Below are 22263 nucleotides of genomic sequence, written 5' to 3'. Positions count from 1 at the left end.
CAAAACTTACTAAATAATCCCATGACAACGCTTATCTGTTTTGTTTTTAACTAGAAAAAAGTAGTTTAGAATTCTTCAGGAATAATAAAGTCATAATACTAGCCAAGAAAATTAGGGATGGAAAAAAAATCAAAAAAATTGTGCTGTCAGATATTAAATAAGTTTTTACAATATGTAAGATATAGTGCTGGAGTAAGAACGTAAGATTGACAGAAATTAACCGCGTTCTCAAAAAGAGACTCTAGTGTACATAAGTATTTTTTACAGGTGGGATTTCAAATCAAAGAGCAAAGTATGAATTCAATAATTGTCTTGGGACAATCAGAGAATCCCCTGGAAAAAACAAATTCTATTCCAGTCATTATGACAACAAGAAAAATTCCAGATAGTGATGTAAATATTAGAAAGTACTAGTAACAGCAAATACAATCCTTTGCTCATATTAATTCAACTTCTCCTCAGTATAACAAGTACCATTATCATCTCCAACTTACAGATTAAAAATATCTACACAAGAGCTTTATAACATTATAAGAAAGTATTTCTAAGAATAATATCAAGGATAAAACCCAAAAAGAAGACAATTACTACCTTAAGATTAGTTTGGGCCACAATAAAAATGAACCTACTGAACAAAATGAAAGGCTAGAAATTACAAGAAAAAGCTCTGTGATACATGTTGATGAAGACATGGGGTTAATGTTCATAACAAACAAAGAGCTGTCACAAAGCAACAAGAAGCTCCCTCACTTAAATGTGTGCAAAGGACAAAAGGGATCATTCACTTTTTAAAAGTCAAATGGCTAATGAGTGAAAAATGCTTAATACATCACTGGCGATCAAGTGCAAACTAAAACAATGAAAAAGCAATTTTGCTCATCATATTGGCAAATATTTTTAAAAGATATTCTAGCTAGTGTCCATCTTTGAGAGAACAAACTGTGAGCGATCTTTTTGGAGGACGACATGTCAATGGATATGTAAACTCTGAAAAACTTTTGTACACACAGACTGATCTCCACTTTTAGGAATCATTTCATTTAGAAAAAAATCAGTTCAAAAAGATGTACTCATCAGAGCATTTACACAGCACTGTTTACAATGGTGAGAAGAAAAGCTGAAGTGAAATCATATCCAGCAATAGAGAATTGGTTCCATAAGTTATTCTACATCATTACATTCCCCACTGGAGAAGGAATTCCTAGTCAATTGAAAGGGCCTGTGATGCATGTAATTGTCACATCCAGGGACTAAATTTCCAGAAACCTTAACTAAAGGAATACTTATACAAGATCACAGGAATATTTGTACAAGAAGTATGCCAGTCAAACACCCTTTCTGACAGTGGAAGATGGAGAAAACTTAAGTGTCCACCATCAAGACAATGATGTGGTAAATCACGGCGAGCTTTCGGCACTAAAGTTCTGGTGTTTCGGCGTGGTCCAAGGCCTTGTCCACAGTACTCTCCCACGAAAGGTGTCCTTGCACAAGAGACCAAACCTGCACATCAGGAGACCCCTCCACTCTATCTGAAAGGACCGGGTGAGTCTGGAGGGGGAGGTCGTCTATGAAATACCCCTGAGTGAATAAAGCGAGCTGCAGAAAACATATAGTATGGTCTTATTTTTCAATAAAGCATATATATACACACACATATACATAGATTTCTCATATACGTGTATGTATGTATGTGTATATATATATGACATTGGCATAAAGGTCATGAAATATATTCACCACATTGTCAGCAGTTTTTACTCTCAGGAAAAAAGGGGAAGGGATGTAGGGGCCTTTCGGTACAACCACAGTTCTCTTTTCAGTATTTCAGTTACATATACATGGAATTTAAAAGTTTATTTAGTCCGAAGTAAAATGGACGATGCCTCCACAAGACAGAATGCTATACTGGTCATTAAAAATCATGCCATGGGAGACAGAATATTGTAGAAAAACGTGTAATAAGCCAAATGGAAAATGGAGGTCTCCACACAGTTAACAGGCACAGAGTGCTTGCTCGTTTTTATGACAGAGGTAATACACACTGATGAAAAGAACAGAAAAAAGATATTAAAGTGTTAATTATAATCTCTGAGTAGTGGAACTAGGATAGACACTTTTGCCCCTTTTTTCAGACTTTTATATTAAATACACATTATTTTTCATCTGAAAAAAGCATTTTTAGACGTCTAGTACCACACATAGAAAAAAATACACGAGTACTTACAGAAACAAATAACTAGGAGACACCGTAGCAACGTCACACATTGTAGAACGGGCGATCCTGAATAACACCACACAGTTACATAAGGACCCACAAAGTGAGAGCACCTGCTGTAACAGGGCGTGGCCCCCTTCTATTTGTCAGTTGTGTCTTCAGGGCTGAGGCAGTTCTCAGCACGGCCAGTGTCAGTGCTGGTGTCTGGATGGATGCCACTGAAGGTGAGGGCACCTGCAAGCCGAGAGGAAGAACAGAAATCATCCTCTGCTTTTTCTGTCTTGTTTCTTTGTTACTTTTAAAGAGAAGCGTAAATAAGATAAACTGAATCTTCCCTACTGAAATTTCAGTAATGAAACCGTTTTTAAAGTGTTCACAACTTATATTCTGCCTATGACTGTCTTTTCAACAAAGCATCATATTTATTAAATGTTAATTAACTCAGTTAATTAACTACCTGTTGAAACCTATTAAAGAACATGAAATGCACTATGTAAAACTACCACGCCTGTGGTGACTACCTTATTTGTCTTGACGGCAGTGCAGTCAGCCCCCACCATCCCGTGGCCCTGAGCTCCTGATGCTGGAAAGAGATCACGCTGCCGCCTCAGATGGAGAGAAAAGGTGAAAGCATTTTCTGAAATCTACAGCACTGATAAAACATGACTGACAAATCCCAGGTTCCTTTGACGCTATCATTTTCTGTTTCTGGCCAACACCCGTCAATGAGCAGAATCACCCTATTCCCGAGCCATGGGACTCACGTGGGAAGCAATTTTGGAGAAATTTCCAGGAATAGAATGTAACCAACTATACATAGAACTCTGAAAAAGAAAAGATGCAATACTCTGATTTTGGAAGACACCCAAAATATTCTCCTAAACATTAGTAGCTGGAAAGGCTGGGCTTCTCCTAAGCCACTTATTTATTTCACAGCCAGTGAGCATCTCCCACAAATCCTGCTTCACTGTGTATGCTGGGAGCCACAGGCATACTGCTGCTGTCGATCTTATCAGTCACAAGGCAGAGGAGTGTTTCTCACTCCTGCAACCCTCACACAGGCTCACCTCCTAACCTCACTGTCTGAACTTGACCCCATTTTCTCACCTGTTTATTTGGTATCTGTTCTTCTGTAAGCTGCTTGAAATGCTATTTGGAACAAGTCAGAAGAATGAGTGGGTAGATAAATGGACAGATGGACAACTGAGAGATTGGAAGACAAACAGAGAGACTCCAAGAAAAGGGGAACAAAGAAAATTTCCTATTGCAAAACCCTCTTCTAGTCAGGGAAGAAAACCACCACTGAGAAATGTGAAGAGGCAGGTAGCTTAGGACTGTTTCCTGGATTCCATGAAAAGTCACACCAAGAGATGAGAGGGTAGAACTATAAATAATAAAAGAAAAAGAACATGCATGCTTGAAAAATATATCTACACTATGTACTTTCTAAAGAATAGATTCAAATCAGCACGGCCCAATAACACAATCCTTGGGTATTTACAGAAGTGAGAACCCCATCTCCAAACCACAAGGCATCCCTTTGGAGCACTGAGAGTCTACACGGGGCAGTCATAAAGCTGTCACCGCAAAAGCTATGTGATCCTGCAAATAGGAGGAACGAGCAGCTGTGCTCGGGCTGCCCACGCACTTCATTTACACCCCACAGCACCTCTACGGGTGGGGGACGCCTAGGGAGCCCAGTCTCTGCAGGACAGAAAACTAGTCCTGGAGAGGCTAAGCCGACCTACCAGTTCTCCATCTCACATGACTGGTCACTCCAGAGCAGGGCTTGAACTCGGACCCACGTTTTTAACCACAGTACTACCGAGCTTTATGTGCTTTTTATGTGTATAATACATTTGTTTCTGGCATGAAAGTGTATTTAATAAATGATTGGTTGTCTTGTCTATCTCATTAGCACAAAATCTTAATACTGTTGAATTTTACTCTTTTCCCCTGGAGAAAGGAACTGAAAGAGTGGTGGTCAGAATGAGGTGGGGCTCCATTCTTTATCTGTTACCTCATCTCATCCAAGTCCCCAAACAGGGAGAAGGAGCAAATGTTCTCTTCATCTTTTAAAGAGAGAGCTCCACTGATGGTGACTTACTCAACTCCAAAACCAAGTCTGGGGGAAGGGCACATGCAGCAACGAAAGCAGTATCACCTGTAGGAAGGCGAAAAGCGCTCAGGGGATGGCTCAGGGTTCAGCCTAATTTAATTTCAATCGATAAAAGAATAACACAATCTAAAAATACTAGCATGCAATGGATTTTCTCTTTCTTGATATCTAGCAAGTTTCCACAGCCCACATGTAACATTATCATGAAATAGTGAAAGGTAGAGTCCACAGACAAGGAAAATCAATGCCACAGGCAGGCTGAAACCCAGGCTGGAGGAAAGGAAGATAAAGGGCATAGTTAAGAAGAGGGGAAAGTCTGGGAAAAAGAAATCATCACAAGGACTCTCAAGCATCATCCAACAATCATAAAATCATTCATTCAAGACAGAGTTATTTAGGTCCTATTTTGTGCAAGATTTTACAGCGGGCAAAGAAAGACCGCAGCATAAATGGTGTCAGCAAGTGGCGGGGCTATAATACAATTCGAATCCCGGTACCTTGCACACTTGTCCTTAGTGTAAATGCAAAAAAATAAAGTAAAATAATACTATGTAAACTCTACGCAATCTTGAAAAAAAATAAATAAGACCTAAATAGCTGGACAGACATACCACGCAGATTCCTGGATCAGATGACAGCGCTCTTGGGATGGCAGTGCTCCCCAGAGCGATCCTTATACCCAACGTGTTCTCGATCACAATCCCAGCGGGCTCCTCTGCAGTAACTGACTAGCTGCTGCTACAATTCAAATGGGAATTCGAGGGTCTCAGTAATCAGAACGTACTTGAAAAAGAAGAACAAAGTGAGAGGACTTGTAATTCTCAATTTCAAACCTTACAACTGTATCTCCAGGTGAGATTAGGGGCCATTTTTAAGTTATTACTGTGTTTATCCTTATTTTCTAAATTCTGTACAATGAATATACCTGTTAGAATAAGAAAAATTTAAAGTAAGGTATCTTTTAAAGCATGCACAACGATTCATTCATTGGGAAGAAAATTATTTTAACTATAAAGAGGTAAGCAAATATCTAGTGAAAAAGGACAACTTAAAAACAAGTGTGCATTTACAATTTTCATAAATTGAAAACTGAAAAGCACAAACACATCAAGTTTCTAGGGAGACTGGTGAAATACATTAACAGTTATTTTCAAAAATTCTAATTGAACAATGAAAACTCAAAGGGAAAATCCTGATTGACAGCCAACTGCAAACACGTGGATAGCAAAGGCCTAGAAATCACAGTTCCTTTAAATCTGCTACTAACTCAAAAGGAGAGGAGATTCCTCACTGAGGGGACAGTGGAATCCCTCGCATAAGACAGGATACACAGTACAAACGGCACAAGATACGGGGGTGATTTTCTTAGAAGAATTCTAAAGTTACAAAATTGCCAAAAAACTATATAAACACTGACAGACAGATTAAAACACACAGTCATGTATATTACATATAAACATATGAAGTCTGCTCCCATGTTGCATAGGAATACAATCATATTTGTTCAATAATGGGCACTGATTAATTTATCCCAGGTAGAATATTTCAACTAAAACAAATAATCAATATAACACTCATTTTGTCAAATCTACTTGATAAGTTACTCTGCTATGTAACCATATATCTAAGATATATCTAAAATCAGTGAAAAACATCTTTGTATGGTATTTGAATTCTTCTCAAAATTCCAAGCTTAATTTTAAAATAGATCTGAGCAGTATTTCTATATTATCTTTTCCCTTGTGAAATGAACAACAGAGTCTGTTGTCAAAATTCTGTCCTACAATGATTCATGAGCACTGTATCCTCAGAAAACTGCTAGACAGCAAGGCACGATCCAGACACTGTGACCAAACAAATGAAACACAAGGAAGAGAGTGACCCTATTCTGGAGAGCTTATATTATGTGCCAACACAGGGGTTTATATTTGATTGGTTTGATTGGGTAGCAAAATAAAATCAATCAAGTACTTTCTTCTTTGAGCATTCTGTAAGTCATGACTGTTTTTAGTTTCATGAGCAGGAAAGACTTAAGCATGACTTGATTAGGTCAACTAGCAACAATCATCACTGGAGAGTGAGTAATAAAGAAGTTAACTGACAGCAATGCTTCTGCCTACATGAGACCTAAAATAAATCTACACTGATATCTGAAAGGAAAATGAGGAGATGAGGTTCCCAATGAGAAAAGAAACTAACAAGGAATCAGAAAAGAAAGACATTTTCATTAACGATTCCAGGCAGTAGTGGAGCATGGTGGTGAAGAGCACAGATGCTGGGGACAAACATGAGGGTCTGAACTCCCACAGCACTTAGTAGCTGTGACACTGATATGTCAGTGAAATTCTCCGCATCTCAGTCTTCTATCCATAGACTGGGGACAACAACAGCACCCGTCTCCTAGAACGGTCCTACGAATTAAGTTATTTTATATATACAAGTTTAAATAAAATACCTCAGATTTTAAGTAATACCCCAAAAACACAAGGAACAAAGAAAACAGAGATAATTTGGACTTCATCAAAATTTAGAACTTTGCTTCAAAGGGCACCATCCAGAAAGTGAAAAAACAACAGAGAGGAGAAAATTTTTTCAAATCATTTATCTGATTAAGAATTTGTATCTCCAAATTAAAAGAAAAACAAACCTACAACTCAACAATAAAAAGGCAACTCAATTAAAAGAAGGATAAAGGATCCGAAAAGGTATTTTTCTAGGAAAATATACAAATGGCCAATAAGCACAATGAAACGATGTTCAATATCATTAGCTGTAATGGAAATCAAGTCAAAACCACTAGGAGAAACCGCTTCACACTCACTACAATGGGTTATAATCAAAAAAACTGTAAAAAGCACTAATGAGAACACAGAGGAAGCGGAGCACGCAGCCCTTTCTGGTGAGGACGTAACACAGCGTGGCCACTTTGGAAAACGTCCTGGCACGTCCTCAGAGATTTGAACATTTGGTCTATGAAAGACCCAGCATTTCTGCTCTCTGGTCACACACGTAAGAGAAGTGAAAACAAATGTCCACATAAAAACTTCTAAAGAAATATTCACGGCGCCATTACTCATCACAGCCAAAAAGCAGAAACAACACAAATGACTATCACCTGATGAATGGGTAAACAGTGGGGCCCATGTAGTCAGTAGAATATAATTCAGCAATAGCAAAGCATAGAGTACTGACCCAGGCCACAACGTGGACAAACATTGAAAACGTTACCCAGTGTGAAAGAAGTCAGTCACAATAGACGGTTCCATTTACATGAAATGACTCATTTTACATGAAATGTCCAGCACAGGTAAATCCACAGAGAGAGAAGAGTGGCTGCCTGGGGCTGGGGGAAGATGGGGAAGTTGGGAATGACTGCTTGTGCATGCTTGGGCTTCCTGTTGGGAGATGAAAATGTTCTAAGATTGACTGGGATGCACAATTCTGGGCATAGAGTAAAAACCACTGGTGAATTGTATTAAAACTGTTAAGGACAAAAGCACCTCGGGCCAGTACCTTCAAATAGTAAATGCAAATTGCTAACTTTTATTAGAGGAAGAAGAAACTGCCCTCAGCATGAAAGCAGGAGATCAGCAAATGGGGGTTAACTGAAATTGGACAAGAGCATTTCATTTGAAACAGTTGCTGAGTGTACACGAAATATTCAGAAATAGGAAAATCAGCTTGACATCACGAAGAAGCATTCTGCTTCAAATGCAGATCAAGGATTTGGCAATTCCAGCTGCTACAAATGACAGAGAAGAAACCTGGTTTTAAAAACAAGCACCAGAGCCAACAATGAGATGGTGGTGAGGAAAACAGGTGGCCAGATATCTGGAAAAGTTTTCTACAAATAATTACTTCACTGAAAATTAAAAAAAAAAAATGACAGTGATGCAATGCTGTGCTGGCCTCACGTGAATGGACTTCCTCCGGTGCTCGACAGTTCTGTAACCCCGAATGCGAGACTCAGGAGAATCAGCATGGCTCCTGGGAGTCCCCAAGTGACTGCCCACCAGCACGCTGACCACCATCACATCTGCCAGTGTTGTATTGTAGAGAAGAGATCAACTTCTAAAAAGCCCAGGAAATGTTGACAAGTGAAGAAAAGATTGCGGTCAGTCCTGGGACAGAGGCCCTGAGAGCAGAGGCCAGAAGGCTGCAGGTGAACTGGAGTGGCCCTGGGGCAGGAAAGGACCACGGAGGAGCAGATCTTAATCCTCTACTCTCACTCCCTCAGGTAGGAGAGATAAAGTCTGCATCCTTCTCACATGGAACTGTGGGTTCCGGCGGGCAGGAGTCTTACCTAAAGGGAATGATTACTCAAGACTCTGTGAGAAAAGCCGAGAAAGCGAGAGGTATTAGGGAGCCAACTCTACGAGCCTCTCAATTGCTCCCATATTTATTGTGTATAATCAAAGGAAAAATTCATTAACAGCTCTGTGATAGTAAGCAGGAACTTGGGGAAAGAAGGGATGAGACAGAGATTGTTGAATCCACAATGAGTAAAAAGGCTTAGTGTATCTTTAGGGAAGTCATGGGGTGAGGGGAATAAGGTACAGTTTTTAGATATGTGAATTACAAAGCAGACCACCAGACCAGCTGGGTCCTTGTTTTGGGGATAATAGACTATCTAACTGCACACTAACCCAGAGTTTATAGCTGAGGGCCAGGGTCATTGCTTTTCAATGAGCAGAGTGCTATCTAAAACCTCAATTATGAAAGCAAAGCATTGTCTCTGCTTTTTAAGGAAAGGAGAAAGGAGTGAGAATGCACAGGCACTTGCCTGCAAAGCAGATACTAAGCATATATTTTTCTTCTTAAATTTGACAGGCGGCTGGGGTCTGTTAAAATTTGTTAACATAATCATGGGCTCCCACATGGAACCATAATGGAGGACAACCTAGGGTGACAAATCCTGGCTCTGGGCCTTTTCCTGCCAACTTCAGCCACTCTAGCAGGGTCTAGTCACATCCCTGAATAACGATCCTACAGAACCACACGCACTCTTAATTCCTGGTGCTTGAAATTTAATTTTAGCTCTACACAACTTAAAGTTGAAAAGTTTCATAAGGAAAACGGTATTATATTCACTTTATATCTCATCATAGGACTGATTTTTCTGATTCCTCTAAGCTGCTTCTTCTTGGTAATGCACCTAATTCTGCAGGTGAATTCAGTACTTTCCTTTAGGCATAACTAGCCTGTTTGGTCTCGTTAACTTCTATTGGTCAAATACCGATACACTTCATTGAGATCATTGTTCATCAATTTCAGCTGGGAGTAGAGGGAGTATCACTTTGTTCCTCAGCCAACCCTCAACTCTTTATCATCAGCAACTCAGGCCTCCGGAAAACAGAAAAAAAGCATTTGTTTCCCTTCTACACTTTCAAGAAACCCAACAGGATACATCAGCCTGGAGAAAGACTTCATCACAAATGTTAAAACAAAAATCTATAAACCTGAAGCAACTGCATCTCCGAATCATGACACACAATGACATGAGAGTATGGGTGTCAGGCACAAAGCATGCATGAGCCTGACCACCTCATTTCTATTTTTCAAAGGAATGAAGGTTTTCCTATTTTTTATTATCACTCTGTCATTGTTTCTGATTAAGCCAAAAACTAGTTTATGAAATAATTAAGCACTGCAACAAAAGATTTTTGTTGTATCAATGACAGAAGGCATTCAGAGGGGTTAGGAAAACCCACCTCTCTAAAAAATGCAAAATTTCCTCCCCTGTGAAGAACACATATACAAAATGCAACAGAGAATTCAGACTCTTGTGGAGAGGAGTAAAAGCCACAGAAACAAAGCAAAGTCATTACTATGAGTCAATTCAAAATTCACTGGACAATCATGTTCAATGCATTCAATGAAATTTAAGGGCACACTGCAAACCATTCACTTAATGATCTGCAGGCTAGAGGAAGAATTTCTCTCTTTAACAGACAACAGTAATCAATAGGGTGCCCCACCAAACAAGGACCAAAGAACAATCAGGTTTTTAACAGTTCTGATAAATCAGCATGTTCTAAAGATCAAAATCCAGAAATTTTAAACATTCATTCACACCACAATGAAACAAGCACTTAAAAAAACAAAAAAAAAACCCGCAGAAACTAAGCACATAAATCATGTACCTGGATAAATGTGAACATCATGCACTGCTTGAAGAAAGAACAGGCTATAGCCTTTTACTTGAAAAAAAAAAAACTACATTTAAAGTTAAATGCTAAAATACATTTCATCATTCATGTTGCCTTGAAAAATCTGAGGCACTTGTCTCTAATCAGAAAAGCAATTCTATGTAATAGTATGTTACAATTCAGTGTCAGTTTGCTTTAGAAGAAAAGAGAAAAGAAAAGCTACTGTTTCTCATATCCTGCATTAAGTGTGAAGTGCCTCCCTGCCTTTCTCCTCCCATTTTCTAAGCTCACGCTCCCCAAGCCTTCTGAAACAAGTATTAGAATGACTTATTCCCACCAATATGCCAAATGACAAAAGAACATCAATTTATTTGTGTAAATATATGCCTACATCTTAAATTAGAGGAGAAATATATCAGAAGTCTATATGGAACTTCTTTCTACCTTCCTGAAATCACACACACAAACGTTCACACAGACACAGACATATTCCCCCTGGATTACTGGACACTTCACAAGCTTAGGACCTAAAACTTTTACAAGATAACTTTGTAGTTAGTTTAAAATACAAAACTGTCAGCTTTTGAAAGCCTAGATCATCTGCTAAACCATCCAAATATCAAAGAGACCCAATTAGCCTTCTCTGTAGAATATAATTTCCCATGATGGCAAAACAGACCATAAGAATTACTGGATCCAAGTCTCATGTTTATCACTAGCTATGATCGTTCTTCAGCACATTAACAGATTCAGAATTGTATGTCCCAACAAAATTTATTCTTATTGAAATAGCATACGTGTTCAATTGCCTATACAGAGACTAGGTCCCATGATGGTGTTTAAGAGCTATTTTGTTTATTGCAATATTTATTTTTAAGTGCAGAGAAGGAGGGCGGGTGTTGCTCAGTTGAAGACCACCTGCTTAGCATGCACAATGTCCTGGCTTCAGTCCCCAGTACCTCCAAAAAAATAAATAAAAATAAGTGCATATTTAAAAATAAAAGTTAAGGTATAAAAAAATGCAGACTAAAATCACTGCAATCTAGGACCCACAATTACAATAAAAAACAAGTGTTTCTATCAAATATTGACTATATGCCAATCACAGACACAATCACAAATCACACCTGACAACCATCACGTGTGATTCTCAGCAACCCTACTAAGTAGACACGGATGAGGAACCCGGCTCTGCGGATGAGGAGACGGAGCTCGGAGGAGCCGGGGACACTGACCGTCCTGCTCCCCGTGACACCGCGTCAGCCCAGGGCAAGCGCTGACGGAGCTGCTCTGAGGGGACACCCAGCTGCATGGAACCTTGGGGCACTGACGGCTCCCAGAAAACACTAAAAATTGTTCAGTGAGAAACCAGCTCAAATATATTACACTGTGCCGCATCCTTTAAACAGGGAAAATGACTGAGACCTTTTTGATGCCTCCGTGTCCTTTCTGCCATCATCTGTTACTTGCCCTCACAGCACGACCAGTGATGAACTGGACCCCATACGAAGTGCACTCAGATGGCAAAGCTTTTAAAGCTGTTTTATGAAGTTTGTAAGACTCTGTCTATCCCTCACACGGGCGGTCAACCATCACTTCTCACCGGTGTGGACGTACAACCTTAAATCACTCCTTTCTACTTTTTAAAATCCCTTCATCTAATCCAGACTTTTCAACAGCAAAGTAGCAGCTCAACCACAGACACTGGACAGTTTTTCACCAAATGGATTCGGACAGCCCATCTGACTACCTGGAAGCCCTTTTCTTCTATTAAACCCACTTCCAGGTACTTCATCAATTTATGATTGGTGGACTCGGCCTCTGACTGGCCTACTCAGAGAGCTCCCAACCTCACATCCGGGTGTGGGAGCGGGCCCTGCTGTTGGGCGAAATCAGTGAGGAAGGCAGAAATCCTCCAGCCAGGTCTGCACGGCTAAATTTGCCACAACGTGCTCAGAAATTATACCGTCAGCACCCCTGGGCTCCGATGGAGTGGTTTCACATTAACCAAACTTATGACACACTGATGCAAGAAAACCAGAAACTTAACTTATTAATGTAACAGAAGACGTGAATCTATGAACCAGACTGAAATATTAGAGTTCAACCATGAGTACATTTTCTCCTCCATGTCCCAATCACGGGCAGGCAGTCACATGGCAAGCATGGATAGAAACAGAGCAGGAAGGGTTTCTAGATTAACTCAATGGACAAAATTTCTGTTATACGAACAGATCTACTGCCCAGAAGACAAAGAATGCCAATCACGGTGCACTCTCCGTGGACAGTCGCCGAGACACGACTATGAGCACCTGTGTAACTCTCCTTTCCCTGTCCTTTCTGGGCTAACTGATGCACAGTGGTATAAAGATTCAGGGATGCTGATAACAATAAACACCCAAAGCCCATCTCTGGGAGTCTCAAAACAAGACAACCAGGGTTTAAATACCAGCTCTGCCACTTACTAGTTCTGTGATTTTGCCAACTTACTTACCCTCTGTGTGCCTCAATTTCCACACTGTAAAACTGGGATAACAATCAAACCTTCCTTACTCGCTTGTTGAGAAGATTGAAGAATTCATTTCTGTAAAATTCTCAGAAAAGAATGTAGCACATTTTGGGTGTTCAACAAATGTCAACTTAATAGGAAAGTGATTTACAAGTCTCTTTTCTAATCATCTTATGTGTTTACTGGCTAGTCTAAGTCCTTAAAAAAAATCCTTATTTCTCCTTTTATAAACTCTTGGGTAGCACATTTCTCTTCCATCCCACCACCTGGTTAAACCGAGGAAGGGGATGCCTCCTAACCACTCCTCTGGGCCATGGAGAGTGCTTCTCCCTTCACAACCCTGGCCCCTGGCCCACAATTAGCCCTCCTCACACTAACAGAGTGAGGTGTGAGTCCGGGGAGACAAGCAGGGCATTTGAAACCCTTCCTTTCACTCCAGTGTTGATCACCATTGGGAAGCACCTGGGATGCTCACCTCCATGGCAGGTCAGCCCTGTGCATGAAGGGGCAGGTCCCCTCAAGGGAAGGCTCGCTGTGGCCCAGAGCTACATGGGACAGTGTGAGTCTCCACTTCTGGGACACAATATCATGACACGCATTTTTCCACAGCCCTGAAGTTCATGGAGAACGTGGCTTCATCAGTAACAAAGAAGATATTTATCGCCTGTCTACCCTTTTGTGTCATCTCTCAGTTGGCTGCTGGAAACAACATGTGTATAAGTATTGCATCCCCTTAAGCCCCAACATATATGAAGTAACAAATAATTCTGTGGCTTAACGTTGGTTCAGGGCGACTGTGTAACAGTTCTTACTCTGCTGATGCTTAATTATGGGTTTGGGAACTATGGAACCTCCTCAAGTATCTCTCATCATAAAACCATCTTTTCTTATTTTCCTGTTTCTTAGTAATTGCCAAAGACTCTCAAATGATGGCTTCACACAAAACAGCAGCTAAAGTTTTTGAGCCCTCTTGACATACCCACTGTGGTAAACATTTTACATAATTTCTAATTCTCATAATTCTACGAAGCAGATACGAATGTCCCCATGTCACAGATGAGGGAAAAACTCAAAACGAACTGACTCAGGTTCAAGTGGCTCAGTGGCAGCGCGTGCACGCAAACCCAAGTCAAATCACTACACCCCTTCGTATATGTACCAAATCTCCTACCACCAATTAACACACAGCGGCGGAGTCAGTACTCAGGGAACTCAATACGCTTTTCAGCTTTAAGGTGCTCCAGAGGCCGCTTCTAGCTGTTTTATAAAATCCCGGCTCACTGGTTTCTAACACTGGAAGAAAAGTCCGATTTTGTCACTGTTTGCACAGCAAGTCTGAAATGTTCACAACGAGATGATAGAATAAAACTAAAATATAAGCAGAATAATTTTTCCAGGTAGACAGACATAATGGACATTGGGCTATTCTGAAGCATTAAGCAAAGAAATTAAAATAACGTTGTTTAAGCCTTCCGTTACAAACAGGAAAGTTAAGACTGTAAGAAGGTGCAACAGCGCCACCTATGGGTAAAAAGACCTTCCAGGTTGCTGGGAAACATGCAGCACAAAAATTGCCTGTAGGATCAGAAACGGAAATCAGATAACTAAATGCTTATGTAGCACATACTGCACTTTACTTCGAGGGAAGGGAGGGGTATTCAGTATTTAATCTGATATTGATAGTACTCCTGAATATAAACAGAAGACATAGGCTCATGGCAACTCATCTTAGAAGAGGAAAGAATCCGGTCCAGCCACTTCATTTTACAGGAGTGGAAACTGAGACATGGGTTCTGTCCCCCTGGCAATCAGCAGCAAAGCTCTCCTAGGCCTCATCTCTTGCACTGTAGCAAAAGCACTGTACTAGGCACTATATTCATAAAAGTCACGTTTGTATTTTTCCAACAGTAGGTTATCTAAGTATATTGCAAAATACTTCTCAAAGAGCCAGGAAATCGTACAACCTTGTTGAAATACAAAAACATTTATTTACATAATAAAACAACATGAGCTTTATTCTCTCTATTAAAAAAGTGACATGTCAAATCAATGTTTTGATGTTTTAAACCTGTTAAGAGTGCAGAAAAAATCAAAATTTTCTTTAATCACAAAGAGAGAAGCTTATTCCCTGAAAATGATCAATGTGGATTTTACTTATCTTAATGGATCTGGTCAGAATCCCATGAATTTAAATTTCTGAGTGGATGGTTACACGGCAACATGAATTCTGAGTTGTAACAATACATATTCTGTGTAATTAATCTTCAAGGTCGTCTGCTTAAGGCAATTTACCTAGTCCCTGTCTCACTAGAATTATACAGATTTCATTAAAATATCATACTGCCCTAAAAAGTAATAAATCCTTGTTACTTTATACCATATTCAAATATATCATATATATACATATTGAATATGCATCAGAAATAAGCAACACTCTTTAGTATTCAGAGTTGATCATTCTAAAATATCTGTCATTGTGACAGTACATTTTTATTAAGCACCTCTTCAGTTCTTTGTATACAAGGCATCTAACTCTCACAGTCAGACAAGGTAAACAATATTACTCAAATTTCACAAATGAGGAAATGTACTTAAGCCATGATAACAACTTACATATTCATCAACAGGAAAGAAAAGAGTCAAGATTTTACTTAGATTGCTCACTGACAATCTTTTCTTCCATATTAAGACTGCCGTGCAGGGCTGGGGCGGATATTGGCAGGAATCACGGTTAGGGAGTCACCTGAGAAGACTCCCCACTGCAAGCAGCTCAGCCACTTCTCCTCCCTCATCCTGTATTGTTAGAGCCATGTTTCTAGGTTACTCTTATTTCAAGTAATAGCACTTTAACTGCACATCTGATCATCTACATCAGACCACCTTACATCCAAGCCACAGAAAATCATTCACTGACTGTACCAGCACCAAGACATAATGGTGATGGATTAGGGAGCCCTGCAGCATCCCAGCCTGCAGGCACAAACCCACATGTGCCCTGGTGATGTTCAAAAAATAAAATGCATGGAAATATCTCACTGCTGGTACACATCTGCCCTCAAATTCCCCCAAAATCATGCTGGCAAAGCACTACTTAACCCTCTCACTACAAAAAAAAAAAAGCTAAGAAGGCAAATTTAGGCTCTTCCATTGAAAACCAGCAACCACCACTGCCAGTAACTGAGCTGGAATGCTCCTGACTTCAAAAACCACTGCACAGTTACCTTTCAAACGTGAAAGTCATATATGTATTCCACATAGATGATATTACAGTAGGATTTTTCTTTTCAAAATTTCCAGTTGCAACGTTAGCACAAGAAACTTTATGTTTCAGGTTTAAAAAAATTAATTATCCTCCACTTTCTTAATTTTGAACCTATTATTATTTTATAAAAGTAGCTATGCTGCTTATTGTAAACCAACTTTTTGATTTCTGCAAAAAAGACCTTTATGACCTCACTATTTCAGAGCAAACTTTAATGATGTTTTGAGAGGTGGGGCCTGGGGCGCTCACTAACAGCTTTTTAAATACTGACAAGGATGTGCTATTAAGTAATGCAAAGACCCTAAATCCACTTTAACTCAGAAAGCAAAGAAACTACACCAAAGAATTACTTTAACATTTTTATACATTCCTATTCTTTTGAATATTAAAGGTCTTAAAAGATATGATTTATTTTGAGAAAGACAACAGCTGTATTAAATTTCCTCTCACCAATAAAGCAATCTTAATGAAGAATAAAAACCCCTATGGAAATCGAAATGACGGGATGTTTCTTGCTAAGTGAACATGCAGATCTCAACACAAGCTTAAATCCTATCAGATCTCACTTGAACGAGCTCAACTAACTCCTGGGCTACCCTGGAACTTAGCTCTTCTGTTCCAAAGTTAGCTGAGCTAGGATCATCACACAAGGCAGAGAAGGAGAGAAAAGGAAAGTCCAGCTGGCGGCCTCCATCTGTTTTCTTCCAGCCACAAGGTGCCGCTAGAGCGACCCCGCTATCAAGCCCTCCCCATAAGGAAATTCGGCTTCCACACTGCCCCTGCCGTCCTCAAGCAATCCCGACGCCCCTCTCCCAGCCTGTGAATGGTCTTCTAATGACCCCCCAGTTGGCGGCATCCTTCCCCTCTTCCCCGCTATACACACACACACACACACACACACACACACAGAGCCACGGCAGCCTTCCCAAATCACAAATTTGATTACATCACCCCCACTTCAAACCCTTCAGAGGCTCCCTGGTGGAATTCTAGCCCCACCCCAGACACTGCTTGCCCAGCCTCACCTCAGTACCCAGGTCCCCAGTGAACAAAGTGGCCCCCTGACCTGCTCCTACTTGCCACTTGCCTCCAGGCTCATTTTGACTGTTTCCCAAGGAAGCCTTCCGTCCCTCCAACCTCCCAAATTTTTTCCTCTGTTCCTAGAACATTCTAGGGTAATTCAACTTCTGACAATGTAAGCTCACAAGAACCAAATACATTTTGCTTAATAATGTGGCTGAAACTTTTCTCCCCTTGACACTCAGAAGTGCGCGTGTTATGAATAAATGAATGATGGGATGGGTCTCAAAGGGACAGACATACCTGCTCTCTCTCGTCCCGACCCTTCTGTCTGTACAATATCAGAAGCAAAACCAGAAGTACCTTTCCTGGCGGTCACTTACTGATGACGCTCTTCACTGCCTACTGTGTCAGTTCTAGTAAAACCCAACCTCTTCCAAAGCCCTCCACTCCATACACTCTCCAGTGTCCTCCCCAGCAGGGGCACCCTCCACCCTGGATCACACAGGGCACTCTCCACGGGTCCCCACACAAAAAGCCTCCAGGCCTCTGCCCGGGCTGCACCTGCCACCTGAGCCACATTCTTGACTCCTTCTCCTGGCTGACACTTACTCTGTCCTCACAACTGAATGTAGGGCCCATTTCTTCAAGGAAGTCCTCTCAGATAATGTCCTTTAGGTCTTCACTGGGCTCCATCTATAGCAGCAGTACATGGTGACCAACTGGTTGTTTGCCCACTCCTTTGAGACCACGAAATCTTGGGGGCCACGTGGGAAAGAGTGAGAGATTAAAAGAGGGGTGGGGGAAGCAAAAAGCAAAAATCACAGTCCAAGTCCCAAATTCAAGGATACTTTCTCAGAAAAAAGTATAAACCATTTCACACGTGTGCAATTTGGCTACTATTTTTGTGGCTTGTGGACAGCAAGAGCTTGGTGTTCTAGTCCAAAGCCCAGATTACATGCAAAAAAATGTATATATTCATATCCAAAGGAAACCAGAGCTGCTCAAAAACAGTTTGCAGTTAGAATTGAAAGGAATTTTGATAAAGGCAAACTCTCTCTCTCCCTTCTTTCATTTCTGGCATCCTATAATTTTAGAAGCATTTGCGTGACTAAGAGATGGCTACAGCCTGTGATTATGCACTGGAGTGTTTGAGGCTGAGGAAGCCCATATTATATTCACGGTGTACATGCAATCACACCTACACACTGATAGGTGCCGTGGTGGTGGAGCTGATGTTACAAAGCAGACAACCTTATTCTGTAAGAGAACTCTAAATAGAAAGTAAGAAATGCAATGTTGTGTACTCAATTTCATTTGTTATATGGGCCATTGACTGATAGTATACCTTGACTAATGAAACCCAAAAATAAATTGTCAACGTCGATTTTCTTCACCTGACCGTTTTATGCTAACTTTGGATATCAAACCCTCACTCCATAAGTAAACCTCAGGCCTACGCTGCAGCACAGTTACATCCCGCGGAAGATAGCCGAACAAGGGAGAACTGGAGAGTTTCCCTTCAGAAGCTGCTAAGTGTGGTTTTGCACCTGCACGTCATTTGTAATCAAGTAATCAACAAAGACGTAAGATTTAACAACTGTGGGGCGAAAAGCACTGCGGTGCTTCAGAACCATCAAAGAACGCTGAGTTTTGTGAAACAGTCCTGAGGCACTTAAATCATACTTTTTCTGAAAGGCTCCAAAACTGACCCACTTCACCATTCCAGGTATAACAGGGAAGTACTGGAAACAGTAGAGAGAACATGCTCTTGAAGTCTGACAAGGCCCTGCTTGAATCCTGCTACAGCATTTACTAGCCGCTAAAGGAACCAATTCCTTAACCCCTCTGAGAAGGCTTCCCAATCTTCAAAAGGGGGCTGCCACCGCCAACCTGGGAGGCATGGGTGTGAATGCAACATGCAAGTAGGTCGGCCGACTAGTACCTGACATTGGGCCTGGCTAGTTTCCCTCCGCTGCCCTTCTCCCCCTTTAAACATGCACTGTTCCCCCAGTAAGGATCAAGCCCCAGGAACAGACTGCCCATATCATCTGTGTATCTCCGGATACATGCCTTACCCTTAGGAGGCCAGAGAAACAACTGCCCTCTCCCAAGTCACTATCAATGTTCTTAAGAGTCTGGGTATTTTTAACTCTATTTTGCAGGGAGACTATTCCAGAACTGTCCAAACACCATTCTCCAGGTTGGCTCCCCTCCCAGCGCCCATCCTTTCTCACCTCAGATACTCTGTATGATTGCCTTCTGTTCATGGGAAAGTGAGTCCGGTAGGTTGGGGACTCCCCAGGCCTCCCTCCCTCCCTCACAGGTGAGTGTGACTACCTTCTCCCCACTTCCCACTCCAACTCAAGCTTCAAAAAATTCTACCCTCCGGCACCCTGCAGACTCTGCATCTTCCCAAGACACACACGTGGCTACGACCCTCCCTTCAGATTTCTTCCTGGCTGGCCCTGCACACCGCCCGGCCCCTTAAGGATAAATGGCATTATTCGAAAAATCCCAAACGCCGCTGACTGACACACCAAAGCTGCATGGTCTGGGCTTTCCTCCAAACCAGGCACAGCTCTGCCCCCCCAGCCAATGTCTGCACCTCTCGAGATGATCTAATTCACATGCAAGGCTGTGAACACCAGCTAAGAATGACGACTCCTAACGTGTATCTATAGTCCGGCTCCTTCAGGTGAGCCCCAGGGTCACATACCAGAGTGCCTCTTTGAAGTCCTAACTTGGATGACAAATGGCATCTTAAAAATGCCTCATGTCCACTATTTACTCTGGAATTCGATTCCTGGCAGGTACCTCCCAGGCTCCCCATTTTAGTAACAGTCCCAGCACCCACCTATGTGTTTGAGGTCACATTCAATTTCCACTGTTCCCTCCCACAATCCCTGCCCTGGAATCAGTCCTATTATTTCTGTCACTAAGCCCATCTCAAGTCTGGTTCTGCAGGCACCATGGCTGTAACCCCACAAGCTCACAGCATGGTGCACTGAGTCACAGTCCTCTGTAGGGTGCTCCCTGGAGGGGGAGGCATCTTCTGGCACGGGTCACCTCAGAAGGCACTGGATTCTCACAATGGAGGCCCAGGAGAAGGGACTCAAGTTACTCCCGTGGTCTGAACTTTGAAGGGCCCGAGGTCTGGGGGAGCTCCTAATAAGCAGACACACTTTCCAGTGAGCAGATGAGGCTGGAGGATCCCAGGCAAGGCTGTTCTCACTCCGACATCTGGGCTCTCGGGAGCCACGGGAAAGGCCTTTTTCCAGGGCACAGCTCGGCCATCACAAATCCCAGCCTGCATTTGCCAAGCCGGACAGCCTAGACTCCTACTTGCGACACTTATTTCAGTTCTGTTCCCCACCCAGAATGTGATGGATTCATTCAGATATTCTGGCCTGTCTCAATCGAGACAAATTTAGTGAAAAATGTAGTGTCCACATTTGGACCAGAGCATGAAAGGACAAACATGGCCTCATGGTCAGCATGATGGTGGTAGCCAAACCCTCCCACCGGGTGAGATGAACCAGGGTGGGGGTGAGAATCCAAGGTCCTAGGTCTGCCAAAGCATCTTCCTTCACGGCTGACTGAGGTGTCGGTGACTCACTACCGCAAACCTATGACAAGGCCGTCAGTGGTGGACGTCAGCTGCAACAGACACGGAGTCAGCTATTTACTGCCACCATGGGTTACAAGTAAAGGCCGCGGCAGGGAGGCCTGCACGGCTGCTGAGGCAAACCACAGACCCGGCTCTGAATGCCCACTGGCTGAAGCAGAGAGGAAGCTACGGTCCCCTTTAGCGGTCCCTGTGTCCACGAGATCCAGGTGAGCCAGTTACTGAGGAGAAGGCCATGTTATCCTGATATTCAGAAAAACCAGCCTCGTAAAGGGAACAAAAGAGTGGCATGGATTTTAGACCCACTTCTGCCCCTTTATGAAGGCAAAGCAAAGTAAATGGCACGGGGAATTTGAATGCAAAAACAAAACAAAACAAAACAAAACAAAACGGTGAATGTTTCCTCCAACAGCGTCCCCTGCAGCAGCTCACCCCAGAGCAGGCCACTTTCTCACCAGTGACTGCCGGTCAGGAAGCGCCGTCACGCATGTCACACAGCGACAGCCAAGAACGGTGTGCCGAGCACGTTTGTGTAAAAGCAGGAATCGAGAAATATCCTGCAGAATTTGACTTTACAAGGTTAAATACTCCATGAAAATAATCCCTCAGCAGCAGCCCAAATCAATTCGCATCTTACTTCTTCAAAACAATCAAACAAATTTAATAAAGGCATATTTGTCACCAAATATAAGGAGGACCAAACAGGTTCCTCAAAGCACGGATTTTAACAGGTATCAAACACCAGTGGGTGATGTAGTAACAAAGCAAATATTCCAAAAAATTAGAAATAAAAAAGATGACTAGGATAATACAGGGATCAAGACAGCTGTTAAGTTTTTGGTTTTTAAAGCGATGGAGACAGTACGGAGGGCGATCTGGCTATTTCAAATTCAGGGTGTGCACAGCCCACATTTTCAGACGCAACAAGATGCTAACGTGGCAGTACAAGAGAAAAAGGAATAAAGAAAAAGGAAAAGAGGAACAAGAGAAAATTAGAAAAACACAAGAACAAAAATGATTTTGACAGCATGTACAAGAATTTACGTGAGTGTGTGAGGCCAGGGACGCGGGAACGGTGAGAACCACCCTCACCTCCTGATCCAGGGAAGACAGGGGCCTGAGGGGAGCGACGCTGCCAGGGTACCCCAATGTGGTTAGCGCCCCTAACCAAAACTCCACCTACATGCGTCTAGGAAGCTTTTGAGCTATAAACTGTGGTCGCATTTCAGGCTGGACAATTTTACTCACTTCCAACAAGAGTAGCAGGAGAGAATTAGGCTCTGCTCCTGCACCAAAGCATTGTTTAAAAAATTAATGACTGTGGAATAGTAAAAGCAACAATGGAGTAAAAGTGACTGGAA

At 41.9% G+C, this 22263-nt stretch overlaps 1 protein-coding gene across 3 annotated transcripts in view; it reads right to left on the bottom strand.

The window, feature by feature from the left end:
* The window catches only part of LOC140693133 (uncharacterized), a 113651-nt gene that overhangs the window by 89149 nt on the left and 2239 nt on the right, over nt 1-22263 (bottom strand). The window contains exons 2-4 of one of the 3 annotated variants that reach the window (XM_072957210.1): nt 2737-2821; nt 2329-2449; nt 1263-1578 (exon numbers count right to left, since the gene is read on the bottom strand). In XM_072957210.1, coding sequence (XP_072813311.1) covers nt 1526-1578; nt 2329-2449; nt 2737-2821 — 259 coding nt within the window. In that variant the 3' untranslated portion in view covers nt 1263-1525. Of the gene's footprint in view, nt 1-1262; nt 1579-2224; nt 2450-2736; nt 3007-22263 lie in introns of those variants that run through there. The other 2 variants (XR_012068829.1, XR_012068830.1) reach the window with 2 other exon arrangements.

The sequence above is a fragment of the Vicugna pacos genome, unplaced genomic scaffold (genome assembly GCF_048564905.1).
Source record: "Vicugna pacos unplaced genomic scaffold, VicPac4 scaffold_19, whole genome shotgun sequence".
NCBI classification, from domain to species: Eukaryota; Metazoa; Chordata; class Mammalia; order Artiodactyla; family Camelidae; genus Vicugna; species Vicugna pacos.
The sequence above is the reverse complement of the archived record's forward strand: the minus strand, read 5'-3'. Positions and strand labels throughout refer to the sequence as shown.